General features: G+C 38.4%; 9 protein-coding genes across 16 annotated transcripts; 7 read left to right on the forward strand and 2 right to left on the reverse strand.

Moving 5' to 3' along the window:
• The first annotated feature begins 1 nt into the window (after window position 1).
• LOC111831373 (putative Delta(7)-sterol-C5(6)-desaturase 2) lies at window positions 2-885 on the forward strand. Its single transcript, XM_023785293.1, has 2 exons — window positions 2-290; window positions 373-885. Exons 1-2 carry the CDS (start codon window positions 17-19, stop codon window positions 675-677), a joined length of 579 nt encoding a protein of 192 aa, XP_023641061.1. The 5' UTR covers window positions 2-16; the 3' UTR covers window positions 678-885.
• Window positions 886-1,023: 138 nt separating this feature from the next.
• On the forward strand, window positions 1,024-5,081 carry LOC17892919 (putative lipid phosphate phosphatase 3, chloroplastic). 5 transcript variants are annotated; one of them, XM_023785292.1, is made up of 9 exons: window positions 1,024-1,192; window positions 1,296-1,346; window positions 3,387-3,608; window positions 3,694-3,781; window positions 3,874-3,983; window positions 4,059-4,149; window positions 4,244-4,432; window positions 4,520-4,579; window positions 4,659-5,081. In XM_023785292.1, the coding sequence occupies exons 3-9, from the start codon at window positions 3,393-3,395 to the stop codon at window positions 4,835-4,837; spliced, it is 933 nt and encodes a 310-aa protein (XP_023641060.1). In that variant the 5' UTR covers window positions 1,024-1,192; window positions 1,296-1,346; window positions 3,387-3,392; the 3' UTR covers window positions 4,838-5,081. The 5 variants fall into 5 exon arrangements, with proteins under 5 accessions (XP_023641060.1, XP_023641058.1, XP_023641059.1 ...); XM_023785291.1 differs by lacking the exon at window positions 1,024-1,192 and adding an exon at window positions 2,895-2,987 and having other exon boundaries at window positions 1,312-1,346; XM_006297932.2 differs by lacking the exons at window positions 1,024-1,192; window positions 1,296-1,346 and adding exons at window positions 1,417-1,780; window positions 2,895-2,987.
• Window positions 5,082-5,981: 900 nt separating this feature from the next.
• Window positions 5,982-8,299, forward strand: LOC17892070 (stearoyl-[acyl-carrier-protein] 9-desaturase 2, chloroplastic). The gene is made up of 3 exons (XM_023785285.1): window positions 5,982-6,168; window positions 6,639-7,155; window positions 7,283-8,299. Exons 1-3 carry the CDS (start codon window positions 6,011-6,013, stop codon window positions 7,850-7,852), a joined length of 1,245 nt encoding a protein of 414 aa, XP_023641053.1. The 5' UTR covers window positions 5,982-6,010; the 3' UTR covers window positions 7,853-8,299.
• Window positions 8,211-10,674, forward strand: LOC17892815 (stearoyl-[acyl-carrier-protein] 9-desaturase 5, chloroplastic). The gene is made up of 4 exons (XM_006299927.2): window positions 8,211-8,432; window positions 9,009-9,513; window positions 9,605-10,045; window positions 10,219-10,674. Exons 1-4 carry the CDS (start codon window positions 8,311-8,313, stop codon window positions 10,339-10,341), a joined length of 1,191 nt encoding a protein of 396 aa, XP_006299989.1. The 5' UTR covers window positions 8,211-8,310; the 3' UTR covers window positions 10,342-10,674.
• Window positions 10,675-10,915: 241 nt separating this feature from the next.
• On the reverse strand, window positions 10,916-11,673 carry LOC17891909. Its single transcript, XM_006298601.2, has one exon. It carries the CDS (start codon window positions 11,585-11,587, stop codon window positions 11,051-11,053), a length of 537 nt encoding a protein of 178 aa, XP_006298663.1. The 5' UTR covers window positions 11,588-11,673; the 3' UTR covers window positions 10,916-11,050.
• A 564-nt stretch (window positions 11,674-12,237) lies between these two features.
• On the forward strand, window positions 12,238-13,877 carry LOC17893810 (putative UPF0481 protein At3g02645). The gene has a single exon (XM_006299796.2). The coding sequence runs from the start codon at window positions 12,247-12,249 to the stop codon at window positions 13,852-13,854; it is 1,608 nt and encodes a 535-aa protein (XP_006299858.1). The 5' UTR covers window positions 12,238-12,246; the 3' UTR covers window positions 13,855-13,877.
• Window positions 13,878-14,006: 129 nt separating this feature from the next.
• LOC17891798 (pentatricopeptide repeat-containing protein At3g02650, mitochondrial) lies at window positions 14,007-16,068 on the forward strand. The gene has a single exon (XM_006298932.2). The coding sequence runs from the start codon at window positions 14,086-14,088 to the stop codon at window positions 15,865-15,867; it is 1,782 nt and encodes a 593-aa protein (XP_006298994.2). The 5' UTR covers window positions 14,007-14,085; the 3' UTR covers window positions 15,868-16,068.
• Window positions 16,069-16,296: 228 nt separating this feature from the next.
• Window positions 16,297-18,567, reverse strand: LOC17890813 (tyrosine--tRNA ligase, chloroplastic/mitochondrial). Of its 4 annotated transcripts, none has more exons than XM_023785741.1 (2): window positions 18,502-18,567; window positions 16,297-18,014 (listed from the first exon to the last, which is right to left on the reverse strand). In XM_023785741.1, exon 2 carries the CDS (start codon window positions 17,955-17,957, stop codon window positions 16,422-16,424), a length of 1,536 nt encoding a protein of 511 aa, XP_023641509.1. In that variant the 5' UTR covers window positions 17,958-18,014; window positions 18,502-18,567; the 3' UTR covers window positions 16,297-16,421. The 4 variants fall into 4 exon arrangements, with proteins under 4 accessions (XP_023641509.1, XP_023641510.1, XP_006297370.2 ...); XM_023785742.1 differs by having other exon boundaries at window positions 18,498-18,554; XM_006297308.2 differs by having other exon boundaries at window positions 16,297-18,006; window positions 18,502-18,546.
• A 730-nt stretch (window positions 18,568-19,297) lies between these two features.
• Window positions 19,298-22,577, forward strand: LOC17892839 (nijmegen breakage syndrome 1 protein). Its single transcript, XM_006299303.2, has 14 exons — window positions 19,298-19,376; window positions 19,708-19,761; window positions 19,850-20,117; window positions 20,211-20,302; window positions 20,397-20,527; window positions 20,597-20,643; window positions 20,730-20,838; window positions 20,961-21,047; window positions 21,118-21,289; window positions 21,375-21,790; window positions 21,870-21,931; window positions 22,021-22,117; window positions 22,206-22,268; window positions 22,374-22,577. The coding sequence occupies exons 1-13, from the start codon at window positions 19,340-19,342 to the stop codon at window positions 22,257-22,259; spliced, it is 1,626 nt and encodes a 541-aa protein (XP_006299365.1). The 5' UTR covers window positions 19,298-19,339; the 3' UTR covers window positions 22,260-22,268; window positions 22,374-22,577.
• Window positions 22,578-22,595: the final 18 nt, after the last annotated feature.

Consider the following 22,595-nt stretch of genomic DNA (forward strand, 5'->3'; position numbering starts at 1 on the left):
CCCTACAAGAAAGGCAATGATTCTCCACATATCTGTGGCAATGAAGGCTATGCTTTGGCACAGTCTTCTTCCAGCATTCACTGAGTATATGATCGAGCATGGTTGGACCAAATGTTACTCTACACTTGACGATTTCCTCTGTTTCCTCTACATAATTCTCTATCTTGTTCTAGTTGAGATTGGGGTTTATTGGGTTCACAAAACGCTGCATGACATTAAATTTCTCTATAAGCATATCCATGCGACCCATCACATCTACAACGAGAAAAACACAATCTCTCCATTTGCTGGTATGTCAAGTTATGTATCTTGTTTCATTTAATTAGTGACTTCTATATATATACTTGACGTTTTTTGTTTGGTTTTTTCAAGGGTTCGCATTCCATCCGGTTGACGGGATACTTCAGGCTGTACCGCACGTGATAGCGCTCTTTATAGTGCCGATTCATGTTATATCACATCTGATTCTTTTGTTTTTGGAAGGGATATGGACAACAAGCATCCATGATTGCATCCATGGTAACATCTGGCCTATAATGGGAGCAGGATACCATACCATACACCATACGACATACAAGCATAACTATGGTCACTATACCATATGGATGGATTGGATGTTTGGCTCTCTTAGAGTTCCTTTAACGGAAGATTGCAGTTACAAGAAGAAAACAAACTGAGAATGTCCAAAAGTTCACATTTTTCTTCTTCTTCATATGTTCTTCTTCTCGTGACTCTTAAAACTTTCAAATCACTTTGTTGGAAACAGAAACATGACCGCATAATTTGATGCAAAGTTTCTGACATTCTCTTTTAAAAATCTTTTTATTATTAATCTTGTATATGTGTGGGATATTTTAGATTTAAAATCTGAAAGATTATGTATAACTTGGCGGGATTCAACACTTATAACATCATTTTTTTTTCTTTTACCAAAAATCTAGCTAAAGTTTTTACAACAGTCATCTTTGAAGTTTCCAAAAACCGTAAATATAAATTCGTAAATGGTAGGTGAGGTTGCTTAAGATATGATAACATGTACGAGTCCAAGTTTCCTTTTTTTCTTTGTCGGCTAAGGTTGAAGACTTTGAAAAGCAAACAAAAGTTTGGAAAGACAATAACCCAATGAAAGACCTAAAAATTTACATAATTTTCAATTTCACCCCAAGCATCGAAATTGCAAAACCGTGTTTGTGTATGTTTTCTCTCTCTTTCATCCGCCATGAAAGTATAATACACCTTTTCGCTAACCCACTTTTTTTTTTTTTTTTTTGTTGGTTTTGTTTAAATTGTTTCAGCTTAAGCATCAAACATCAAACAATTTATAAGGCGAGTCAATCAGAGTCAAGGTATATTTCTTTTCTTTCTCGCTTTAAAAATCCTCCTTTTTGCTTCTTTGTCTGGTAAATTTTTCCTGTGTAATTTCATATTTAAAAATCATCTTTTGCATATCGATGGTGGCATAAAGGTCGTTCCTTTCACATGGGATTTTTGTAGATATAACAAAACATTTATATTGCCCACTCCCACTTGTGTTGATTACATTGTCCCTCGAGAGTCACTGTTCGTTTCTACTTATCGCTCTTTCAATTACTGTAATGTTGAATTGGGTTTCATCCTACTCTATCCTTAGATGAAGTTTCTTGTCTCTGTCTGTCCCTCTCTACTTTTCGGATGGTAGACTCTTTATTGCTCCTCTTCAGCTAATTTTGAGACTTTAAAGTCTTACACGATGGCTCGCTTCTGTTTTCCTTGTTTTCAGAATTTTGGGGGTTCTAATCAGGTTTGTCGATTCTTGTCAATGATTTTTTTGGACAAGTTTTTAAATTGGTGGGTTTTGCTTGAATCTCTACTTTAGATTTGATTTAGTTCTCTACTTGAATCTCTACTCCTTCAAGGTCGTGTTTCTTCCAGTTCCAAAATATTTAGGTGAAGTTGTCTTTTTACGGATCTCATTGTAGATTGTTAGGTATGCAATAGACTCAATTTAACCCTCTAATTTGCATATTATCAGTTCAGTGACTCTGGTTCCAGATTCGTTTTGGTGGTCATAGTCTTCTTAGTCATGGTTTGGTTGAATCTTCTCTGTTCTTCTCTCTTGTGGTTCTGTGGTTTGACTACCTTATGGTGTGAATCTTAGAAATTCTTGTTTCCTGCTTGATTGTTTGAACAGGAGTATCTTATAAACTACAAGGGATTTAGCTTACCAATGTTTGACTTAACAGCATTTCACCAGATTTACAGGAAGAATTAGCTGTGAACTGAACCATCAATGTTAGAAACATTGTACAGTATGTAGATTTGTTACTTGATGGAGTCTAGTTAGCTTAGTAAGAATCTTTTGTTCCTTTTTTTCAATTTATTTATGCAGATAGGTTTGGTTGCATCTATACGTTATTAGATAGGCTTGATTTAAGACAATAATCATGTCTTTAGCTTTATACGTAGTCACAGACTAGCAGTTATATACCTAACCAATAACAACCATCTGCTAAACTGCCTCTTCAATCAAGTCTTCTTCCATAAGCATAAGCACATTATGTTCAATCGACTTAACGTGCATGTGCTCAGGACATTTTAGGACTGCTTCTTCCATAATCTTGTTTCTTGAGTATTATTGGGGGGTTTTTCTTTTGTAACTTAAGAGTTTGAACGTGGTTACAATGTAAAGCATTAATAAGAAAATGAAAAAACATAATGATGAAATAAGAAATTACTTTTCACTTTGCCAAAAGATTTTGCGAGTAAATCCGCACCCTGATTGTTTGATCTTGATGTCCACCAGAATTGAATATCCTCAGAATGATTCTTCGAATGATTTGTTTCCCGGATCCAATTGTATTTCCCTGTAAAGCTTTTTACCTGTAAAAGTGTGTGATTTCTTGGGATGATCATAGGCTGTGACAAACCGGGGGACTGAAATTTCAGAAACTGCTGATAATTGGGTCTCACCATCTGACATTCCACTCATAGAACCTAATAGTAAAGAGGTACCCTAATTGTTTTTTTGTCTTTTCGCCAACTATTTCTTGGTGAGTCTAGTGTATATCAAAACTTAATCTTGTGTTGCAACGAATACCATAACTTAGACATCGAGTTTCCATATATTTTTGTTTTCACATCATTTTGGTCGGAATGTTTAGCTGAATTTAGGATATCACTGTGATACAGCAGGTCAATTTTGTTAGAGAACTCAATGTTATGCTACGGATAGCTTTTCTAATGAGTCCATGCAACTATTTTGACCCACAACAGTGATCTCATGCAGATTCTTTGCTTTTCACATACTAAAAGTACCTTTCTTGCTTAGATTGTCGGCTTTTCCATCATTGTGTCTGAAGCGAGAAAGGAAATTATTTAATCATGGTGTATTTTATGTCTCTAAGCAGCACAGGATGAGAGAGGCACAGCTAGGCGCTCACACTGTGAGGTCCCATGGAATGACTGTTGCAAGGACTCACATGCATGATTGGATCATTCTCGTGTTACTTGTTATTCTCGAGTGCGTACTCCTTATAATCCACCCGTTTTATCGCTTTGTTGGGAAAGATATGATGACTGATCTCAGTTACCCGTTAAAGAGTAACACCGTACCAATTTGGTCTGTTCCGGTAAGCCTCCATTATGTCAACTTCTAACATTCGCCTCAGACGTTTTACACGATATAAAAAACATTTATTTTCTTCGGAATAACAGGTATATGCGATGCTGTTGCCTTTGGTAATCTTCATCTTTATCTATTTCCGTCGAAGAGATGTTTATGATCTTCATCACGCGGTGCTAGGTCAGAATTTCTGAAGGAGAGTACTGTTTGCTTCAAAATGTATTCTTTTACATATATAATCAACATTAATGTTGGCCTTACTCCATGTGCAGGTCTCTTGTACTCTGTTCTGGTGACAGCAGTACTTACCGATGCAATAAAGAATGCAGTTGGTCGACCACGTCCTGACTTTTTCTGGCGTTGTTTTCCTGATGGCAAAGCGGTAAGTGACTTCATGTGTTTAACTATCGCGTTTTAAATCTTGTTCTGCCTCTTGAATCTCTATTTTGCTTCTCAGCTTTATGATAGCCTCGGAGATGTTGTATGCCATGGTGATAAAAGCGTCATAAGGGAAGGGCACAAAAGCTTCCCAAGCGGGCACACGTCATGTAAGACTATTTTACTTTCTTTGTTTCTTGAGCATGTTAGGCGAAAGTAAAGTTTTGGTTTAAATAAAAATGCGGCTATGATTTGTTTTTGCAGGGTCTTTTGCGGGTCTGGGATTTCTGTCGCTATACTTATCCGGAAAGATTCAAGCATTTGACGGTAAAGGCCATGTTGCAAAGCTATGCATAGTCATACTCCCTTTGCTATTTGCAGCTCTGGTCGGTATTTCCCGTGTTGATGACTATTGGCATCATTGGCAAGACGTCTTTGCAGGAGGCTTGCTAGGTTTGTTTTCACTCTCTGCTCAAAAGGGTCAAAACTTGTTCGCCTTAAACAACATTCTAACCTCATACCAACTGTCTGAACTCGCAGGTCTTGTGGTCTCTACATTCTGTTATCTTCAATTTTTCCCGCCACCATATCACACCGAAGGTACAAACGAATTGAAGATACCATTTACAGTTTTGCTTATATTTGTGAAGTGATCATCTAAAGTCTGATGTTGTTCTAGGTTGGGGACCATATGCTTACTTCCAAGTGTTAGAAGCAGCGAGAGTGCAAGGGACGGAGAATGGAGCGGTGCAGCAACCGGCTCAAGGTGAAGAAGAAGACGGTGGGTTTATGGGTTTACATTTGGTGGATAATCCGAGTATGAGGAGAGAAGAAGATGTAGAAACTGGTAGAGGCTGAGAAGAAGAAAACGCTAAAGGCTGGTCTGGTTAATTTCTTAGGACACTTTCTCTTGTTCTTTTGATTCTTTGTTTGACTACTTTGGTAGATTTGGTGTAAGATAACTACAGTAGTAAAACTACACAGTCGGTTTGGTTTTGGTTTTCAATTGATGGACCAGTATTAAAGGGCCCGGTATTAGTATTGGTTAATGTTTGTGATTTTAACTCTTGATAAGCGAATAGCAAATTAGAGCGAGTTTTGATTTTGGTATATATACCCGCATAAACAATTAGATTTGAACCTAATCATCGAAACTCGTAGTAAACGTAAAACACAAGAAAAAAATTATCTTCAAAATAGTGTAAAACAAAAATGACATCTTTACAACTAAAACCGAATTCATCTTCAAATAGTGTAAAACAAAAACTACATCTATACATCTGGAATTGTTTCTTCTTGATAACATTTTTTTCTTTCTTTTGTTATTTGTTTCTGTATGGGTGTTGAATACTTCCAAATTCCAATTATCTGATTAAATATTGCAAGTGAAGTGTTGTAACGTCTGATTTTTTTCATAGATAAATTAGCATGTATGTATGTACATGTTCAAAACTTGGAGGCAAATAGACACGACACGAGTACCCCAACTTTCTCGATCACTCCCATTTGTAAATGCGTTACCAAACTTTATTACATATCCGCTTTATACTAAAAATAAGAACATAAACATACCCTCCGTCTGATGTTTTGTTTATCGTTGAACCAAAATATGTACGTGTGTTTGCATTTGAACCTTTTAATATATTTGTTATCATATGCTTGTGAATTTATAATCTCAACAAATTTATTTATGGATTGTGTATTAACATAAGAAGAAATATCTAAACGTGAATGCAAACGGAAAGAAATTATATTGTTTTATGTTTGACAATTTCTTTGTCTTCGCATTTACGTTTTTGTAGATCTTTATTAATCCTTATTAAACGACTCGTCATATGTCACACAAGTGCATAGTTGCATATTATTAATGCATAATTAAACATATAAGAATAATAATTACAGCTAGGGGGTGACATGTTCAACACTCCATATATTATTTTGTCAATAACTCAGTATTTTATATATATACTCCTGTCTCCTTCTAAACCAAAGGCATAAAGGAAAAGAAGAGAAGAGAGGGAGAGAGAGATTATGACGATGGCTTTGCTCTTGAACTCGACGATGACTGCAGTGGCTATGAAGCAGAATCCGGCGGTAGCCTTGTCTTCTTGGCCGCCTACTTGCTTGGGATCTTCTAGTTTTTCACGTCGTCGTCCTCTTCGAGTTTCGTGTGTTGCCACAAACCCTAGGTGAGTTTTTTGTTTTTTTTTTTTTAAATGTTTTCAGATCTTTATTAATCCTTTTCGTTGATAAAATAATAAGTTTTGGCTTTTGCTTTTATAATGGTAGATTTATTCCGTGGTAGACGTTTAACTCAATGGGATGAAATTGTTAGCTAGAGATGATCGATTGATCGTATTATATTTAAATATCGCCTAGCTACCGAATCGAAACGGTACAAAACTGATCAAAAAGTTATTGACTGTCTTTTTCTACATCGGACAATTAACAATATTGAACTTGAAAATACTTCAAATCAATAAATACTGATTGCATGTTCTGATGAAACTCATATATAAAATCACTTAGCATTCTAAAAAGTAAATATATATATATATATATATATATATATATATATATATATATATATATATATATATTCGCATGATTTTGGTAATTTTACAATTTTCTTATTAATTAACAATTAAAAATGTTAAAGAGAAACTAGTGAAGAAGAAACACACAAGAAGACGTTTCGACCCATCAAAGAAGTACCAAACCAAATGACACACACAATAACACAAGAGAAGCTCGAGATCTTCAAATCTATGGAGAACTGGGCACAAGATAACTTATTATCTTACCTCAAACCCGTGGAAGCTTCCTGGCAACCACAAGACTTTTTGCCCGATCCCAACGACGAAGACCGATTCTACAAACAAGTGAAAGAGCTAAGAGAGCGAACAAAAGAGATCCCTGACGACTATTTTGTAGTCCTTGTCGGAGACATGATCACCGAGGAAGCATTACCAACTTATCAAACGACCTTGAACACTCTCGACGGGGTCAAGGACGAGACCGGCGGGAGTCTAACAGCGTGGGCTGTTTGGGTTAGAGCATGGACGGCGGAGGAGAATCGCCACGATGATTTGTTGAATAAGTATCTCTACTTATCAGGTCGTGTTGACATGCTACATGTTGAAAGAACTATCCAGTATCTTATTGGATCCGGCATGGTACGTGCCTACGTTCTCACTTTATAATATAGCCAAATTTTGTTGCACTCACATAAATATATTTGGGCGCAAACTGTGAATTATACGTTTTTGAGGATCAAATTAATAATTTTATAATTGTTTTCAGGACTCCAAATTTGAGAACAATCCCTATAACGGCTTCATCTATACTTCTTTTCAAGAGAGAGCAACGTTCATCTCCCACGGCAACACGGCGAAGCTAGCCATGACCTACGGCGACACAACTCTCGCCAAAATCTGTGGAACGATCGCGGCGGACGAGAAGCGGCACGAGACGGCGTACACACGGATCGTCGAGAAGCTATTCGAGATCGATCCCGACCGGATCGTACAGGCTCTTGCGAGCATGATGAGGAAACGAATCACGATGCCGGCTCATCTGATGCACGACGGACGCGATGAAGATCTGTTCGATCATTACGCCGCCGTAGCGCAGAGAATCGGAGTCTATACAGCGACGGATTACGCCGGGATTTTGGAGTTTTTGTTGCGGCGGTGGGAGGTGGAGAGGTTAGGGTCGGGTTTGTCCGGTGAAGGAAGGAGAGCACAGGACTATCTGTGTACCTTGCCGCAGAGGATCAGGAGGTTAGAGGAAAGAGCTAACGATAGGGTCAAACTCGCGTCAAAACCTTCTGTTTCATTCAGCTGGATTTACGGGAGAGAAGTTGAACTATAAAAACGACAAAGGCTTGCAATGGCGTTAATGGGCGAGCTCATGGGCTTTACTAAATGAGCGAATAAGAGTGGCAGATGTGTAATAAAAGCAGTATATGAGGGGTGTTCTAAACAGAGTAAAGTAATTAAAAAACAACGCTAAAAGATTGGGTTTATATACCATACGGCCCATGGGCTTGTGAAGAAAAGCAAAGAAAATATCTGTAAGGAGTGGCATAGACGTAATTAGAAAGTAAACCTGAGGGATATTCTAGAGAATAAAAAAATAACATTAATATTAATGCCCGTGGCTCGATCGTCACGCCCAAAGTTGAGTCTTCTTCTATTTCACATTTGTCTCTTTTTTTGTCACAGTCTCAGAGCATAGAAATAATCGAAAGCTTTGTCTTGTTAATCTGTGATTCGTTTTGTTTCTGTTCATTGATTGAGAGTTTGTTTGAGAAGAAAAGAAGAAAAAAAATGGCGATGGCAATGGATCGGATCGTCGTCTCCCCTTCGTCTAACGTCTATCGTCCTTGTCAAGCTAGGGGATCCAGATCTTCCAGAGTTTTCATGGCTTCTACGATTCGCTCTGCCGCTACGTGAGTTTTAATTTGCATTCGTGGGTTTATTTATTCCTCTAATGCTTTTAATTTGTCCTGATCTGGTATTTGCTTTGAGTATCAATGATAAATCTCTGGTTTTGGTTGATCCAGCTTCCTATTTTCATCAATTTTATTCCCAATGCGCTCTCATGTATTCGTGAAATGATGTATTTACTTCATTTGTATGTTGAAATCTCTCAGTTTTTAACTGGTTTAAAGATTTATGTGCGAGTTTGGTTTAGATCAAAGAAACTCATTTATGCTTGATTTTGGTAAATATATCCCTTACATGCAAAGGAAAACATTTGTCTCCCTGTGTCTAGTAGCATTAATTAAATTTGGTTAATCTCTTCTTCTCTCCCAACGCATGCATGAATTGTTTTGTGTTTATTACTTGGTTGTTGGCCCATAAGACTACTATGCTAATCAATTTCTTATTCACTAATTCTCTTGCTTGCTTAATGCTTATGCTAATTACGTATTAAGAAAAGCCTATTGGGTGTTGTTCAGGATTGTTGCCTAGTCTCTATGTGAGACTTTATTTGGTTTTTAATTATTATTTTTTTATCACAGAGAGGTTACAAATGGAAGGAAACTGTACATTCCTCCTAGAGAGGTGCATGTCCAAGTTCAACATTCAATGCCGCCACAAAAGTTGGAGATCTTTAAGTCTTTAGAAGGATGGGCTGATGAAACCCTTTTGACTTATTTAAAACCTGTTGAGAAATCCTGGCAGCCTTCCGATTTCCTTCCTGAGCCTGAGTCTGAAGGATTCTATGACCAAGTCAAGGAGTTAAGAGAGAGGTGCAAGGAGCTTCCCGATGACTATTTTGTGGTGCTCGTTGGGGATATGATCACTGAAGAAGCACTTCCTACTTACCAGACGATGTTGAACACATTGGATGGAGTTAGGGATGAGACCGGAGCAAGTCCTACTCCTTGGGCTATTTGGACCAGGGCTTGGACTGCTGAGGAGAATAGGCATGGGGATCTTCTTAACAAGTATCTTTATCTCTCTGGTCGAGTAGACATGAGGCAGATTGAAAAGACAATTCAGTACCTGATTGGTTCTGGCATGGTAAGTACACATAGTTTATTCTTCAAACTCTGAAGATATAATTGAAGTAATATCCAATATATGATCGATCTATTTTGTCTTATGTTCTCAGGATCCCAAAACTGAAAACAACCCTTACTTGGGTTTCATCTACACATCCTTTCAAGAAAGAGCGACCTTCATCTCCCATGGAAACACTGCCAGACTGGCGAAAGATCGTGGAGATTTGAAACTTGCGCAAATATGTGGGACCATTGCTGCTGATGAGAGGCGTCACGAGACTGCTTACACCAAGATTGTAGAGAAGCTCTTTGAAATTGACCCTGATGGCACGATCTTGGGCTTGGCTGATATGATGAAGAAAAAGATCTCAATGCCTGCACATTTAATGTATGATGGCCAAGATGATAACCTGTTTGAGCACTTTTCAACTGTTGCCCAGAGGCTGGGTGTCTACACCGCTAAGGACTATGCTGATATTCTGGAGTTCCTTGTTGAACGGTGGAACGTGGAAACTTTGTCAGGCCTTTCTAGTGAAGGACACAGGGCCCAGGTAAATTACCTCAGTCAAACTTCTTGTGATGAACCTCCAAGTTTATGAAAACTTATCATAATCTCGTAATAGTTTTTGGTCATGAATACTATATCATATGTACTGTTTAATATGTTTTGTGTATTTGAAGATCTGGCTAGTTGGGATCCTGACTTGATCATTGCCTTTGACAGGACTTTGTCTGCGGACTACCTGCAAGAATCCGCAAAATTGAAGAGAGATCTCAAGGAAGAGCTAAAGAAGCAGCCAAAAACATACCATTCAGCTGGATCTTTGGTCGAAATATCAGGGCTTAAGAAGTTTAGTACACAGTTCTCTTTTGAATTATCCCAAGTAAGCCATAAAGGTCTTCACCAACCATCTCACCAATGAAGGACAAGTTTTAAGACCACGAAAGTTCATTTCAATATGTTTTGTTTTATACGGAACATTTGTAGATATAGTAATGTGGTTAGGTATTGTTTCTTGTTTGAATCAGTCAAGAAAAGTGTTTGAGTGTTCTTAGTGAGATAATGTATGGTTTACCAAGAACAAAGACTTAAGAGTTTGCTTTTTCCTTTCTGATCTCTTTTTGTTGTATTAGTCTAAATAATGTTCTCTCTGAAGTAAAGAATGGTTTGTATTTTCTCCCTTGCTTGATTGTAAAACACTCCTCGAACTCGTGTGTGAAAACTATAAAAACATCTAAATTTATGGAATGACACAAAATCAAAAAGCCTCGATTGTTGTTCTGACGTGCTTGCTTGCTCAAAGTTCAGACACTTATTTCTCCTTTTGGTTATCCAAAAAAAGTCCGATTTTTTTATAGTTATAGGGAACTTGGGTAGACATTCCATAAATATCATTATGCAAGACATATATATATATATATAGAATCATCAACAAAGTAATCAATAAATTCAATTCTCCAATACATATAAACCAAACCCTGAAAAACAGATCAAACTAACATTTGATACAAACTCTCTTCTCTCAAACAAAATAACTACAAGGAGTCAAATTTCTTCAAACTTGGAAGTCACTCTGAACCTTACCAGTCCTCTTCATAGCAACTCCGTTAATGTTGCCATTACCATCTACATAAGCATAGTACTTCAAGAAGAAGGCGAGAACAAGAACGATCCACTCAAGGCAAAAGATCGCAACACAGAGCCCACCAGCTAGTTTCAAGATCATAGACGCTTCTTTCTCACGGACATAAGAGTTAAGGCTCTCGAGGAAATTCGAAGTGTTGGTAAAGATGAGAACAGAGACTGAGCCTTGGAAAATGGCAGTAAGGACAGTGGCGATCATGTGAGCTGCGTACCACCGGTTCTTGCCATAAGATGCGGCTGCACAGCCAGAGACGGCAGCTGCAATTGTGGTGGCGTGAAGGAGAATGAGGAAGAAACCGCAGAGTGAAGGGATAAGACGGAGAGAGAGAGTGAGGAAGATGCAGCTCGAGGATGCACCGAGGAGGACGTAGTTTGAGAAGAGGAATATCTTATGGGTGTAGAAGTGAGATTCTTGAACCGATTCTTGTGGCTGAGGAATTAAGCCCATGATGTTGGATTTATCTGATTCGGGTTTTAGAAAAGTTTGGATTTTGTGATCGAGAAGAAGAAGAAGAAGATAGCTTGCGAATTGTGATTGTAGTGAGTAATCGGGAAGATCGGAATGGGATAATATATAGAGAGAGATTTGAACGGTCGGATTTTCCAAATATGACCGTTGAGGTTTACAGAAGTGAAGGACAGCTCACGGACAGAGTAAGTGAGAGAGTCGGTAGTTCGTAACGGCTAGTGTTTTGCTTTTTCTTTTGTTCAGGACAAGACTGGCAGGCCCAATGGGCCATGTTGGGTTCTTGTTTGCCCGAGACAAGGATATTTTTATCCTGAACTGGGTGTGTTATCATTAGGAAGAAAACATAAGTTTTTGTTTGGTCCGATTGGTCCGCTAACTGAACCGACTCAATCAAACCGAACCAAATACTCTATAAAAAAAAACGAATTGAATCCTAATTCAGTTCAAATATTTTGATATGTTTTCTCTGTTCAAGATGAAACTTAATGACCGTTTCAGTACAATTGAAACAGAGTAAAGTCTAGATGAAACCATAACTGCAGAAAGAAAGTTTTCTTCTTCTCCTGTTTACACTGAGATTGAAAGAAGAAGAAGGATTTGAGTCAAGATCTCTGGTGCTGCTTCAGAAATTAAAGATCATGTTACCTAAAAAACCAATTATTTCATCTACAGAGCAACACAGCTTTGACGAAACTCGATGGGTCATAGATGTCCGGAAATCTCTTGATGCAGAGCTGGAAGAACACAATCTCGAAGAAGTCACAGTCAGCATTTTCAATGTTCCTAAAGCATTAATGTGTAGCCATCCAGATTCATACACACCTCACCGAGTTTCGATCGGACCTTATCACTGTCTAAAGCCAGAGCTACACGAAATGGAAAGGTACAAACTAATGATCGCAAGAAAATTTAGAAACCAATCAAGCTCTTTCAGGTTTCATGACCTTGTAGAGAAATTGCAATCTATCGAGATTAAGATTCGAGCTTGTTATCATAAGTATATCGGGTTTAACGGAGAGACTCTGTTGTGGATAATGGCGGTAGATTCATCGTTCTTGATCGAGTTTCTTAAGATTTACAGTTTTAGAAAGGTGGAGACTTTGATTAACCGAGTTGGGCATAACGAGATTCTCAGAGATATCATGATGATCGAGAACCAAATCCCTCTTTTTGTTTTGAGGAAAACACTCGAGTTTCAGCTGGAATCGATCGAATTAGCTGATGACCTCTTGGTCTCTGTTCTTACGGGATTATGCAGAGATCTTTCCCCTCTCGTTATCAATTTTAACGAAGATAATATTTTGAAGGCTCAGTTGCATGAGTGTAATCATATCCTAGATTTCTTGTATCAGATGATCGTCCCAAAAATCGAAGAAGAAGAAGAAGAAGAGCTCGAGGAAGAAGACGAAGAAAACAGAGCAGAAGACAATGGCGGAAACAGAGTAATTAGGTTTCTGAAAGAGATTAAACATCAATTCAGAAGGGTTTTCGCTTCTCAAACTGCGGATTTAATCTTGAGATTCCCGTGGAGAATCATATCAAATCTTCCTGGATTCATGGCTCTGAAAGTTTCAGCTGATTATCTCTTCACAAGACAAGAAAACGAAGCAACAACAACACGACGAGAAGCATCATCATCGGTTTCAGATCCGGATATGGAGAAGCCTCCTCTTGTGGAAGAACTTGCAATCCCATCAGTCTCAGATCTCCACAAAGCCGGAGTTCGATTCAAAGCAACAACAAACGGTCACATTTCAACAGTAGCATTCGATTCAAACTCGGGTCAGTTTCACCTCCCTGTAATAAACCTAGACATCAACACAGAAACGGTTCTTAGAAACCTAGTCGCTTACGAAGCTTCAAACACTTCAGGACCATTGGTGTTCACTCGCTACACAGAGCTCATTAACGGAATAATCGATTCGGAAGAGGACATTAGGTTGCTTAGAGAACAAGGCGTTCTTGTGAGCCGGCTCAAGAGTGATCAAGAAGCTGCAGAGATGTGGAATGGTATGAGCAAATCTGTGAGGTTGACCAAAGTTGGGTTTTTGGATAAGACTATTGAGGAAGTAAACCGTTATTATACCGGACGTTGGAAAGTGAAGATTGGAAGATTGGTTGAGGTTTATGTTTTTGGTTCTTGGCAGATTCTTGCCTTTTTGGCGGCGGTTTTGTTGTTGATGTTGGTTTCGTTGCAACTGTTCTCTTTGGTGTTTGGCACCTTGCTCCGGTTAAGAACCGGTTAGTTTTGGTTTTGGTTCGAGATTTCTATTTCATTTAATTTGGTTTGTTTTGGTTTATGTTAAACCATATTAAAATTGATTTGGTATGTGTTTGTGAAACAAATTTGTAACAAAAAGTTTTTTTTTTTAATTGCAATAAGATCCAAGCTAGAGAGAGAGAGAGAGAGAGAGAGTAGGGTTTTGGGTTTAGAATCAGAAAGTGTTGCTGAAGATAATTTGAGGGAGAAATCAGAAATGTGGAGATCCGTTTTCTGGAGGTCGCAAAATGCGTCTCGGAACCTCGCCGTTACTCGATTCTCGAAGAAGGAGACCCAGACTCCATTGTTAACCTCCCTTTCCAGATTCTCATACCTCGAGTCGTCTGGAAATGCTTCTTCCCGAAACATCAGGTTCTTCTCCTCGGGCCCTCCTATGGAAGAGAACCCAGTCTCGTTACCTGCGGATGAGATCCCAATCTCGTCAGCCGCAGAGCTTACTCTTGAAAAATCGAATCTTTCCGATTTGAGTATTGCAGAAACTGGCGATTTTGATGTGAATGGTGGTACTTCCGTGGACGCCATTGGTGTTGTTGGTGAAGATGGAGATTCGGAGATTGTTGCAACTGAACCTTCTGACGATGGATCCGCAGTAGAAAACGAGGTTAGCGAGGTGTACCAATTTGATGACGAAAAGTTAGAATCTGTACTGTCTTTGTTACGGAGTGATGAAGAGTCCTTGGAGTTTGGTCTTAAGGCGCTTAATGTCGACTTACACTTAGATTTTGTGGCAAGAGTGTTTGAATCCCCAGGAATTCCAGCTAAGAATTTGATGAGGTTTTTGAAGTGGGCAACTGCGAAAGAAGAGATTACTATTAACACCTCACTTGTGGAGTCTCTTCTTGTAGCCATTACTAGTGATACACGTAGAATGGATGCTTATGGTTTGTGGGATTTGGTTAAGGAGATTGGTGAGAAGGAGAATACTAGTGTTTTGAATTTGGAGATATTGAATGAATTGATTGCCTTGTTTGGGAAAATTGGTAAATCCAAAGCTGCTTTTGACGTGTTTAGTAAAACCGAAGAGTTTGGGTTTACTCCGAATGCGAAAACATATTATTTGACATTGGAGGCGCTTTGTAAGCGGTCGTTTATGGATTGGGCATGCTCTGTATGTGAGAAAATGCTTAAGAGTGGTGTGTTACCAGAGGGAGATCAGATGGGAAACATCATAACTTGGTTTTGTAAGGAAGGGAAGGCCGAAGAGGCGTATGCGGTTTACGAATTGGCAAAGACGAAAGAGAAATCTGTGCCTCCTAGATCTGTGGCTACTCTGATAAGTGCTCTTTGCAAAAGTGATGGGACTATTACGTTTGCTCAGGAAATGTTGGGTGATTTATCTGGAGAAGCTAGGCGACATGGGATAAAACCATTTTCTGATGTTATCCATAGTTTATGCAGGATGAGAAATGTTAAAGACGCTAAATCTTTGCTTTTAGATATGATTTCTAAAGGGCCTGCTCCTGGGAATGCGGTTTTCAATTTGATTGTCCATGCTTGTTCGAGAAATGGAGATCTGGATGAAGCAAAAGAGGTTTTGAAGTTGATGGAGAGTAGAGGTTTGAAACCAGATGTGTACACATACACTGTCATCATTAGCGGTTATGCTAAAGGAGGGTTGATGAACGAAGCTCAAGAGATTCTTGCCGAGGCGAAAAAGAAGCATAAGAAGCTTAGTCCTGTGACATATCACGCACTTATCCGAGGTTATTGCAAGATTGAAGAATATGACGAAGCACTGAAACTTTTGAAAGAAATGGATCGTTTTGGGGTGCAGCCTAATGCTGATGAGTACAATAAGCTGATACAATCATTTTGCCTCAAAGCTTTAGATTGGGAGAAAGCAGAGATGCTGTTTGAGGAGATGAAGCAGAAAGGCTTACACTTGAATGCGATTACTCAGGGGCTTATAAGGGCAGTTAAAGTGATGGAATCTGAAGCCAAGGTAACGGAAAATGGCAACTTACTTGCTGAAGCATAGAATTTTTATCCCAGAAAATGTTTTTCTTGGTTTGAAATCCCAGAAGATACCTGGTTTGTTCTTTTGTTGCTGGAATTATCTTTTGTATTCCAGTATTCACCAATAAGCCTTCACAGTGTTCAATCAAGATTCGGTACATTTTTCTTTTAGCTTTTGATTTAAGAAGTGATTCAGTTTACCTTGGTCGTTGTTCTGTTTGCATTTGGTTTTCTAGTAAGATAGCATCTTTTTATTTTAGCTCAGGGTTTCGGTTTCAAATTTTCAGTTGAGAAAATCGATCTTCATGTTCAAAGTTTTGAACTTTACACTTGCAAGGCTTAATCCTTGGTCTGTAACTTTTGTTAGCTGTTCTAAAAGTGCTATTTGAATTGGGACACTATTTTAACAACTAATACTTGCTTTCTTTCACACTTTTTAAGACCAGCTAGCTAAGCTACAAAAACGTACTAAAGTATATCATCATTGTTAATACCTTGGAGTATCATCATAACAACCAATGCTCGTTATAACAAAAACAATAATAAAAAAATACAGATTTGTTATAAAAAAAAAAATCAGGAAATCCTAACGACCACCTTATTCTTCTTGCCTGCAGAGAGCACAAGACCTTTCCCTTCAACAATATCTTCTTCTTCAACTCTCCTATTCTCATCATCCACTCTCTCATTGTTCATATAAAAACCCCCTTGCTTCAACATTCTCCTCGCAGCAGATTTGCTCTCAAACAAACCCGCAGAAACCGATAGATCCACAATCGATAAACCCAACACTCGATCAATAGGCAATGAGCAAGAAGGTATATCCTCTGATATTCTCTCAATCAAGTTCCAATCAAGCTTTGTCTCAGCTCCTGGTCTTAAAGCTTCTGTTGCTTTTATTGCTTCTTTCAAACCCTCTTCACCATGTACGAATCGGGTTACTTCTTCAGCGAGTTTGATTTGCGCAGTATTAGGAACATACCCTGGTTTGCTCATTTGATCTCCCAAGATCTTTATCTCATCCAAACTAAGAAAAGTTAGAGTCTTTAAGAAGCGTATCACATCAACGTCTGGAACTGAGAAGAAGTACTGATAGAACTTGTAAGGTGATAGCATCGAAGGAGAGAGCCAGATTGCTCCATCTTCTGATTTCCCAAATTTCGTCCCATCGTTTTTCAATAGGAGAGGAAATGTTAGCCCGTAAGCCCCTTCTTCAGTTTGGAGAATCTTCCGGATCAAATCAGTTCCAGCTGTTATATTCCCCCATTGATCACTGCCACCTATCTGAACATTGATCCCTTCGTTCTTGAACAGGTGAAGAAAATCATAGGCTTGCAATAACTGATAAGTGAACTCGGTGTAGCTCATACCTTGTTCTGATTCTAATCTCTTCTTCACACTCTCCTTTGCCATCATAGTACCAACCCTAGCAAACCTACCGACTTTCTTCAGAAAGTCGAGCATTGTCATATCTTTCCACCAATCATAGTTATTCAAAATCATATAAGAGCTACCGGGGCTCGGATTACTACCCAGAATCTTGATAATGATTTTTTTAATCCCCGCAATATTTTTGTCCAGTGTATCGGCGTCAAGCTCAGGTCTTTCTAGGCTTTTACCAGATGGGTCACCAACCCGTCCAGTGGCACCACCAATTAAACCAACGGCCTGATGACCACATCTTTGGAACCAAGAAAGCACAATGATACCAAGTAGATTACCTAAGTGTAAACTCTCAGCCGTTGGATCAAACCCACAGTAGACCCTCAGAGGAGCTACTTTAGGGTCAGAACAAGCAGACCTGAGATTCTCGCTAGTGATTGACTCGAGGAGTCCTCTTTCTTCAAGTATATCGACTACATTAGGGCGAGAAACAGCTTGGTTTTCTGTCTGGGGAGTCGAAGTAGATTGAACTGAGCACTTAACATAGGAGAAGAGAGGAGTAGTAGAAGTGGAGAAAAGGTGAGGAACTTGGACCCTTCTGAAGAAAGTGGAGGAGGAAATCTCATTAAAAACAAGTAAAGAAGTCAGACGTAAGGGAGATAAGAAGGTCCTGGAACAAATAGGCAAGATACTCCTTGAAGCAAGCGTCATTCCTGTTGTATATGCCATAAATTTATATGCTTGAACCTTTCTTGAATAGCGAATCTGGTAAATAAAACTGCAAAACTAAAAAGAAACACCAATTAGCTGGGGAAAAAGACGAGCTTTATCCTCTAAAACTGTAAACAAACATATGCAAGTAAAATGCACAAGTTGACCCGATAGACCACTGAACTAGCCTGGCTAATTGCATTATTGAACATTCCCAGTGATTTGGAATGAAACGCTTCGATTAAGCCTCGTACAAAACTGATTCCAAACCCAAAATGCAGAGGGGAGGCAATATGACAAACACCTTATGAGCATTGTATCATGTGATTGTCCCCATAAACCGAGTAACGAGTGAATCATCAAAACCGGGGAACTTCAAACAAAATTCCCGAAATTTCACACCAATCGATAAAGGATTCCCAAGCATTGCATCGAAACAGAATCAGAGAAACTAACTAACTACTTGGAGATAACAATCCCAACTTCAGAGAAATTACAACACACTTAAACTTTTATACCAATCAAACTTCGAGAAGAAGATGAAGTGAAAGAGCTTACTTACTGGTTTGCAGCTCCGGGAATGGAATTTGTTTTCGACCTTCGCTTATTCCACAGTATCAATGGCTTCGGATTATTCGAAACCAAGATAGAACCTAAAAGTCTCCGGTTTCTATTGACAACCGGTATCGGTTCGATTCGTATCGGTTAATACAGAAAAACCGGGATCAATAAAACCCAATTAAATTAATCCAGCAAACGCAATTCACATCAAATTAAGCAGTAAGAAAAACAAATATAATAATATGATTGTTGTAACGGTAACTTTTTTATTACTGCTGTAGTCAAATTTCCTTACTTTTTTTTAATATATATATTTTGTTTGGAGTGATTTCCTTTTTCAATAGTAATTTCCTTTTTTTTCTTTTGTTGATAGGAGTAATTTCCTTTTTGTTTAAATAACATAAAGCTTTTTTTTTTTTTTTCCTATTTTGTTGGGAGCCTTTCTGTATAAATAAACTGTCAGCTAGGTCTTTTAGAAATCATGAATCTACTAAAAGCAAACAATATTTTGGTTTTTGTTTTAGAAAATAGAAACACCACCACCTTGTTCTTTTTAGTTCCTGTAATCATCTTGAGCAAGCAATGCTAATGTCTTACATTCACCGATATTAGGTTTGTTGTCACTCGCACTTCTTGTTGGGCTAACGTTTTATTATTGGGCCTTTCTTATTTGAGAAGACAAGATAAACCAAAGAATCTCACGCTTGTTTTGAAAAAACCGGTATAAATTCGGTTTACAAAACCGGTCTCCTCAAAACTCTCACTAAGTGGGAGCATCCATGTCTTTCTGAAGAAAATACAAAACCCTTTTGGAACCAAAAGTTTCTAGGAGCGAATCAATGGTTTGGGGTCTCTTTCCCGTCGATCCTCTTTCAGGTGTTGTGCACGAGTTTGTTTGTTTCCTGTTCATTTTATTCTTGTTTTTCATCATTACGAGAAATCTTTTCCCTCCAGTAATTGCAGTTCTCAACTATGATATGCTCTTAAAATCTACTCCTTCAGTGAAATTCGTGTGACCCTTAAAAGTTTTTAGTTGTTATCTACTTTATAGCAACTTTTCTCTGATGAATGTGTTTAGAAAAACCCCAAATTTGTTCTTGGTTTATGCTAGAGAAGTGAGTTGTTGTTAGCTTTGATCTTGCTATTAAGAAATTTATAGTCTTGTAACCTTTAAGTAGTTGTAAAATGGTTTGATTCTGTGTCTCAGGTGAAGATAAGTACTATATCTTTTCAAAGGGTAATTACAAGATTGGTCGAAAAGGTACTGTTACAGATTCTTCAATGTTCTAACACTTTCATGGTTTTTTTGCTCGTATTCTGTGCTCTCATGGGTTTTTCTTTCTCTGTAGGATGTGATATAATTATCAATAAGGATAAGGGGGTATCTAGGATCCACGCAGAGTTAACCTTTGATGCAACAGCTGTTTCAACCTCTCTGAGGAACAAATCTTCTGATACCTCCTCGTTTGTTATCCGTGTCAAAGATTGCTCAAAGTATGGGACTTTTATCAAAACTGACATGGGAAAAAGAGAGAAAGTTCATGAGCTACCTAATAAGGAGAAAATTCTCAGAGATGGAGATGTTTTAACGTTTGGTACAGGTTCAGCAACTTACAGGTATTCCTGGATTTTCAGTGTGATGTTTATTTTGGTTCTAACTTCTTTTAATATGCCTTATACTCGTCCCTTATTGAAATTAAATCATTGCAGGTTGTCCTTGATTCCGCTTGTATTTTACTTCTGCCCTTCCTCTGAGACCTTTAAGGTGGATCAGTCGGTACAAGATGCAGTTTCATCAATTGGTTAGTGAAAAACGTTATCCCCTGCCTCATGGAGTAAAATTGGTCAATCTAGTTTTATATTACCCACATTGCCTGAAACTATGTCGATATTCAGGTGCTCGTATTTCTTCTACCTTGAGTGAGGAGTGCACTCATGTGCTTCTTGAGCCACGTATGCAAGTGAATGAAGCTCTGGTCAATGCTGTTTTAGCCAAAAAACCAATCATTTTGACCAATTGGGTGAAGGTATGTGTGGTAATTCCATTGTGACCACTTATTTGTTTATTGGTTTTTTAACTTCACTGGTTTGTTTAGCTTCTCGCAGAGAAAAGTATCTGCAGCGAAATTCCTGGATACAGTCAGTGAGTAGTGTTTACTGTTTTCCGGTTATAGAATAAAATTAGAATAAATTGAGCTACTGACATCTAAATAATCAATATTATTTCAGGTACAGACCATCAGTGATAGTTGAAGAAACTTTGGTGGATGTACTAGAATTAAACGTTCGTGAAAAATGTCTAGAAGGATATACCTTTGTCTTGGAACCAACAGAAACGGTATAATCTCTTGTCACAAAAAAAAAAAAATCAGATTCAATTTACAGGTCTCAGTAGATCTTAGTCTTGCTAATTATTGATGAACTATACATTTACCTATCCATGCCTTTTTCTGTATGCAGTATAGATTTGGTTGCAGCTTCCCATCTTTACTTGAATTATGTGGTGCAGAGACCGTTACTTTAGCAGACATAAGCTCCATGAGTCAGGTTTGTGCTTTTATATTATTTTGCTTGCTTGCTCTTTCTGTAGTAGCCCTAACCGTAATCAACTCTGCAGGATTCTCAGTTTGGAGAACTTAATCGCATGATATGTGTCATCCCGAAAAGTTCAGGAGACAAATTTGGCCGTTTGAAGAATCTCAGTTTGTTATCTAGAGTGAACGAGATGGATTTAGTATGCGCAGTCTTTTCCGGAAATCTATCTTCGACTTCACTGATACCACCTTCCGGTGAGTACAAAGAGCCAGATATAATTGCTTTTCTGGGGACTATGAATCACAAAACACTGATCTTGGAAACATATTCTGTTTGTAGTTGTAATTTCATCCTCGTGCTCTACGGATGAGACAGTGGTAGCGGATTCTGATGCCGAAGAGGAAGAAACGACATCGTCTGTTCATATGATTGATACTACCGGAAAGCCAGAAACACCAGAGAAGCCTGCTGCTATTGTAATAGAGGATAGTCCGGTTAGGATATTGGAAGACACAATGAATTTGGATGAGTGTAGAAGCGTAAACATATTAGCAGATACTGAAAATAGAGCCCACATCGACGAAAAGAACTCAGGTGGTAGTGTGACAATCCCAAGGGATCGGAACGATGAGCCTGAATCTGGGAACTCGGAGATTATATACACTCAAGATCTTATTGTTAGGGACTTGCGATCAACTAGAAAAATTCATTCTACAGGAGAGGAAGGAATTGTGGACTTCAAGCGATTCAGAAAGGTAAGAATAGAATCTTTGGATTCTGGACAGATGTTGTGTTTGCGAGATGATGAGTGTTTTGTTCTTTTCTGTTTGTTAGGGAAATGTTACATGCGGAAACAGCTTCACTAGCCTAATACCTTTTGCGAAGGATCCATACAAGTAATCCCGGGTCTTTTCTCTTGCTTGTTAGCTAGTTCATAATGATTTCTCCCCTATGTTTTCTTGACTGTTTGCTTCGGTGATGCCAGAGAATACGACAGCGGGGACGTGACAGATTTTATGAAAGAAGAGAAGAAAAGAAAGCAGATGGAAGCCATTGCAGAGGACTTGTTTAATACTGAAAAGGTGTCAACTTTATTATTATTATCATCTAACATCAAATACAAAGATGATCATTCTGTGATTCTCTTTACACGAATACCGTCATGTGCAGGCTAGAAAGCGTGGAACGGCTGGTTCCATTCACGGGTTTCTCACTCGAGGTTGAGGTTTCGAGGTAAAATGGTTGCTTTGGGATCTTACTCTGTAAATTTCTCAAGCTTGGTAGTCCTCTCTAAAAGATCTAAGCTTTCAGTTTTCTTTGTGTGTTTGATGATCACAGGACTATTTCAGAAGTGAGTCAGAAGAAAAAGCCTTTGGAAGAACGTTTGAGAGTGGTGGTGGCATGTTTCTGGATCACTAGTAGGAACTAAACACAATCTTGCCGTTTCTTTTTGTTCTTAACGACTTCATCAATATATGTAGTCTGCACACTGGGAAGTGTAGATACATACATGCAAATATATATATAACCATCTTTGGTATCTCTGATGAAAACAAAAAT

This window comes from Capsella rubella, unplaced genomic scaffold (assembly GCF_000375325.1).
Source record: "Capsella rubella cultivar Monte Gargano unplaced genomic scaffold, Caprub1_0 scaffold_3, whole genome shotgun sequence".
NCBI lineage: Eukaryota > Viridiplantae > Streptophyta > Magnoliopsida > Brassicales > Brassicaceae > Capsella > Capsella rubella.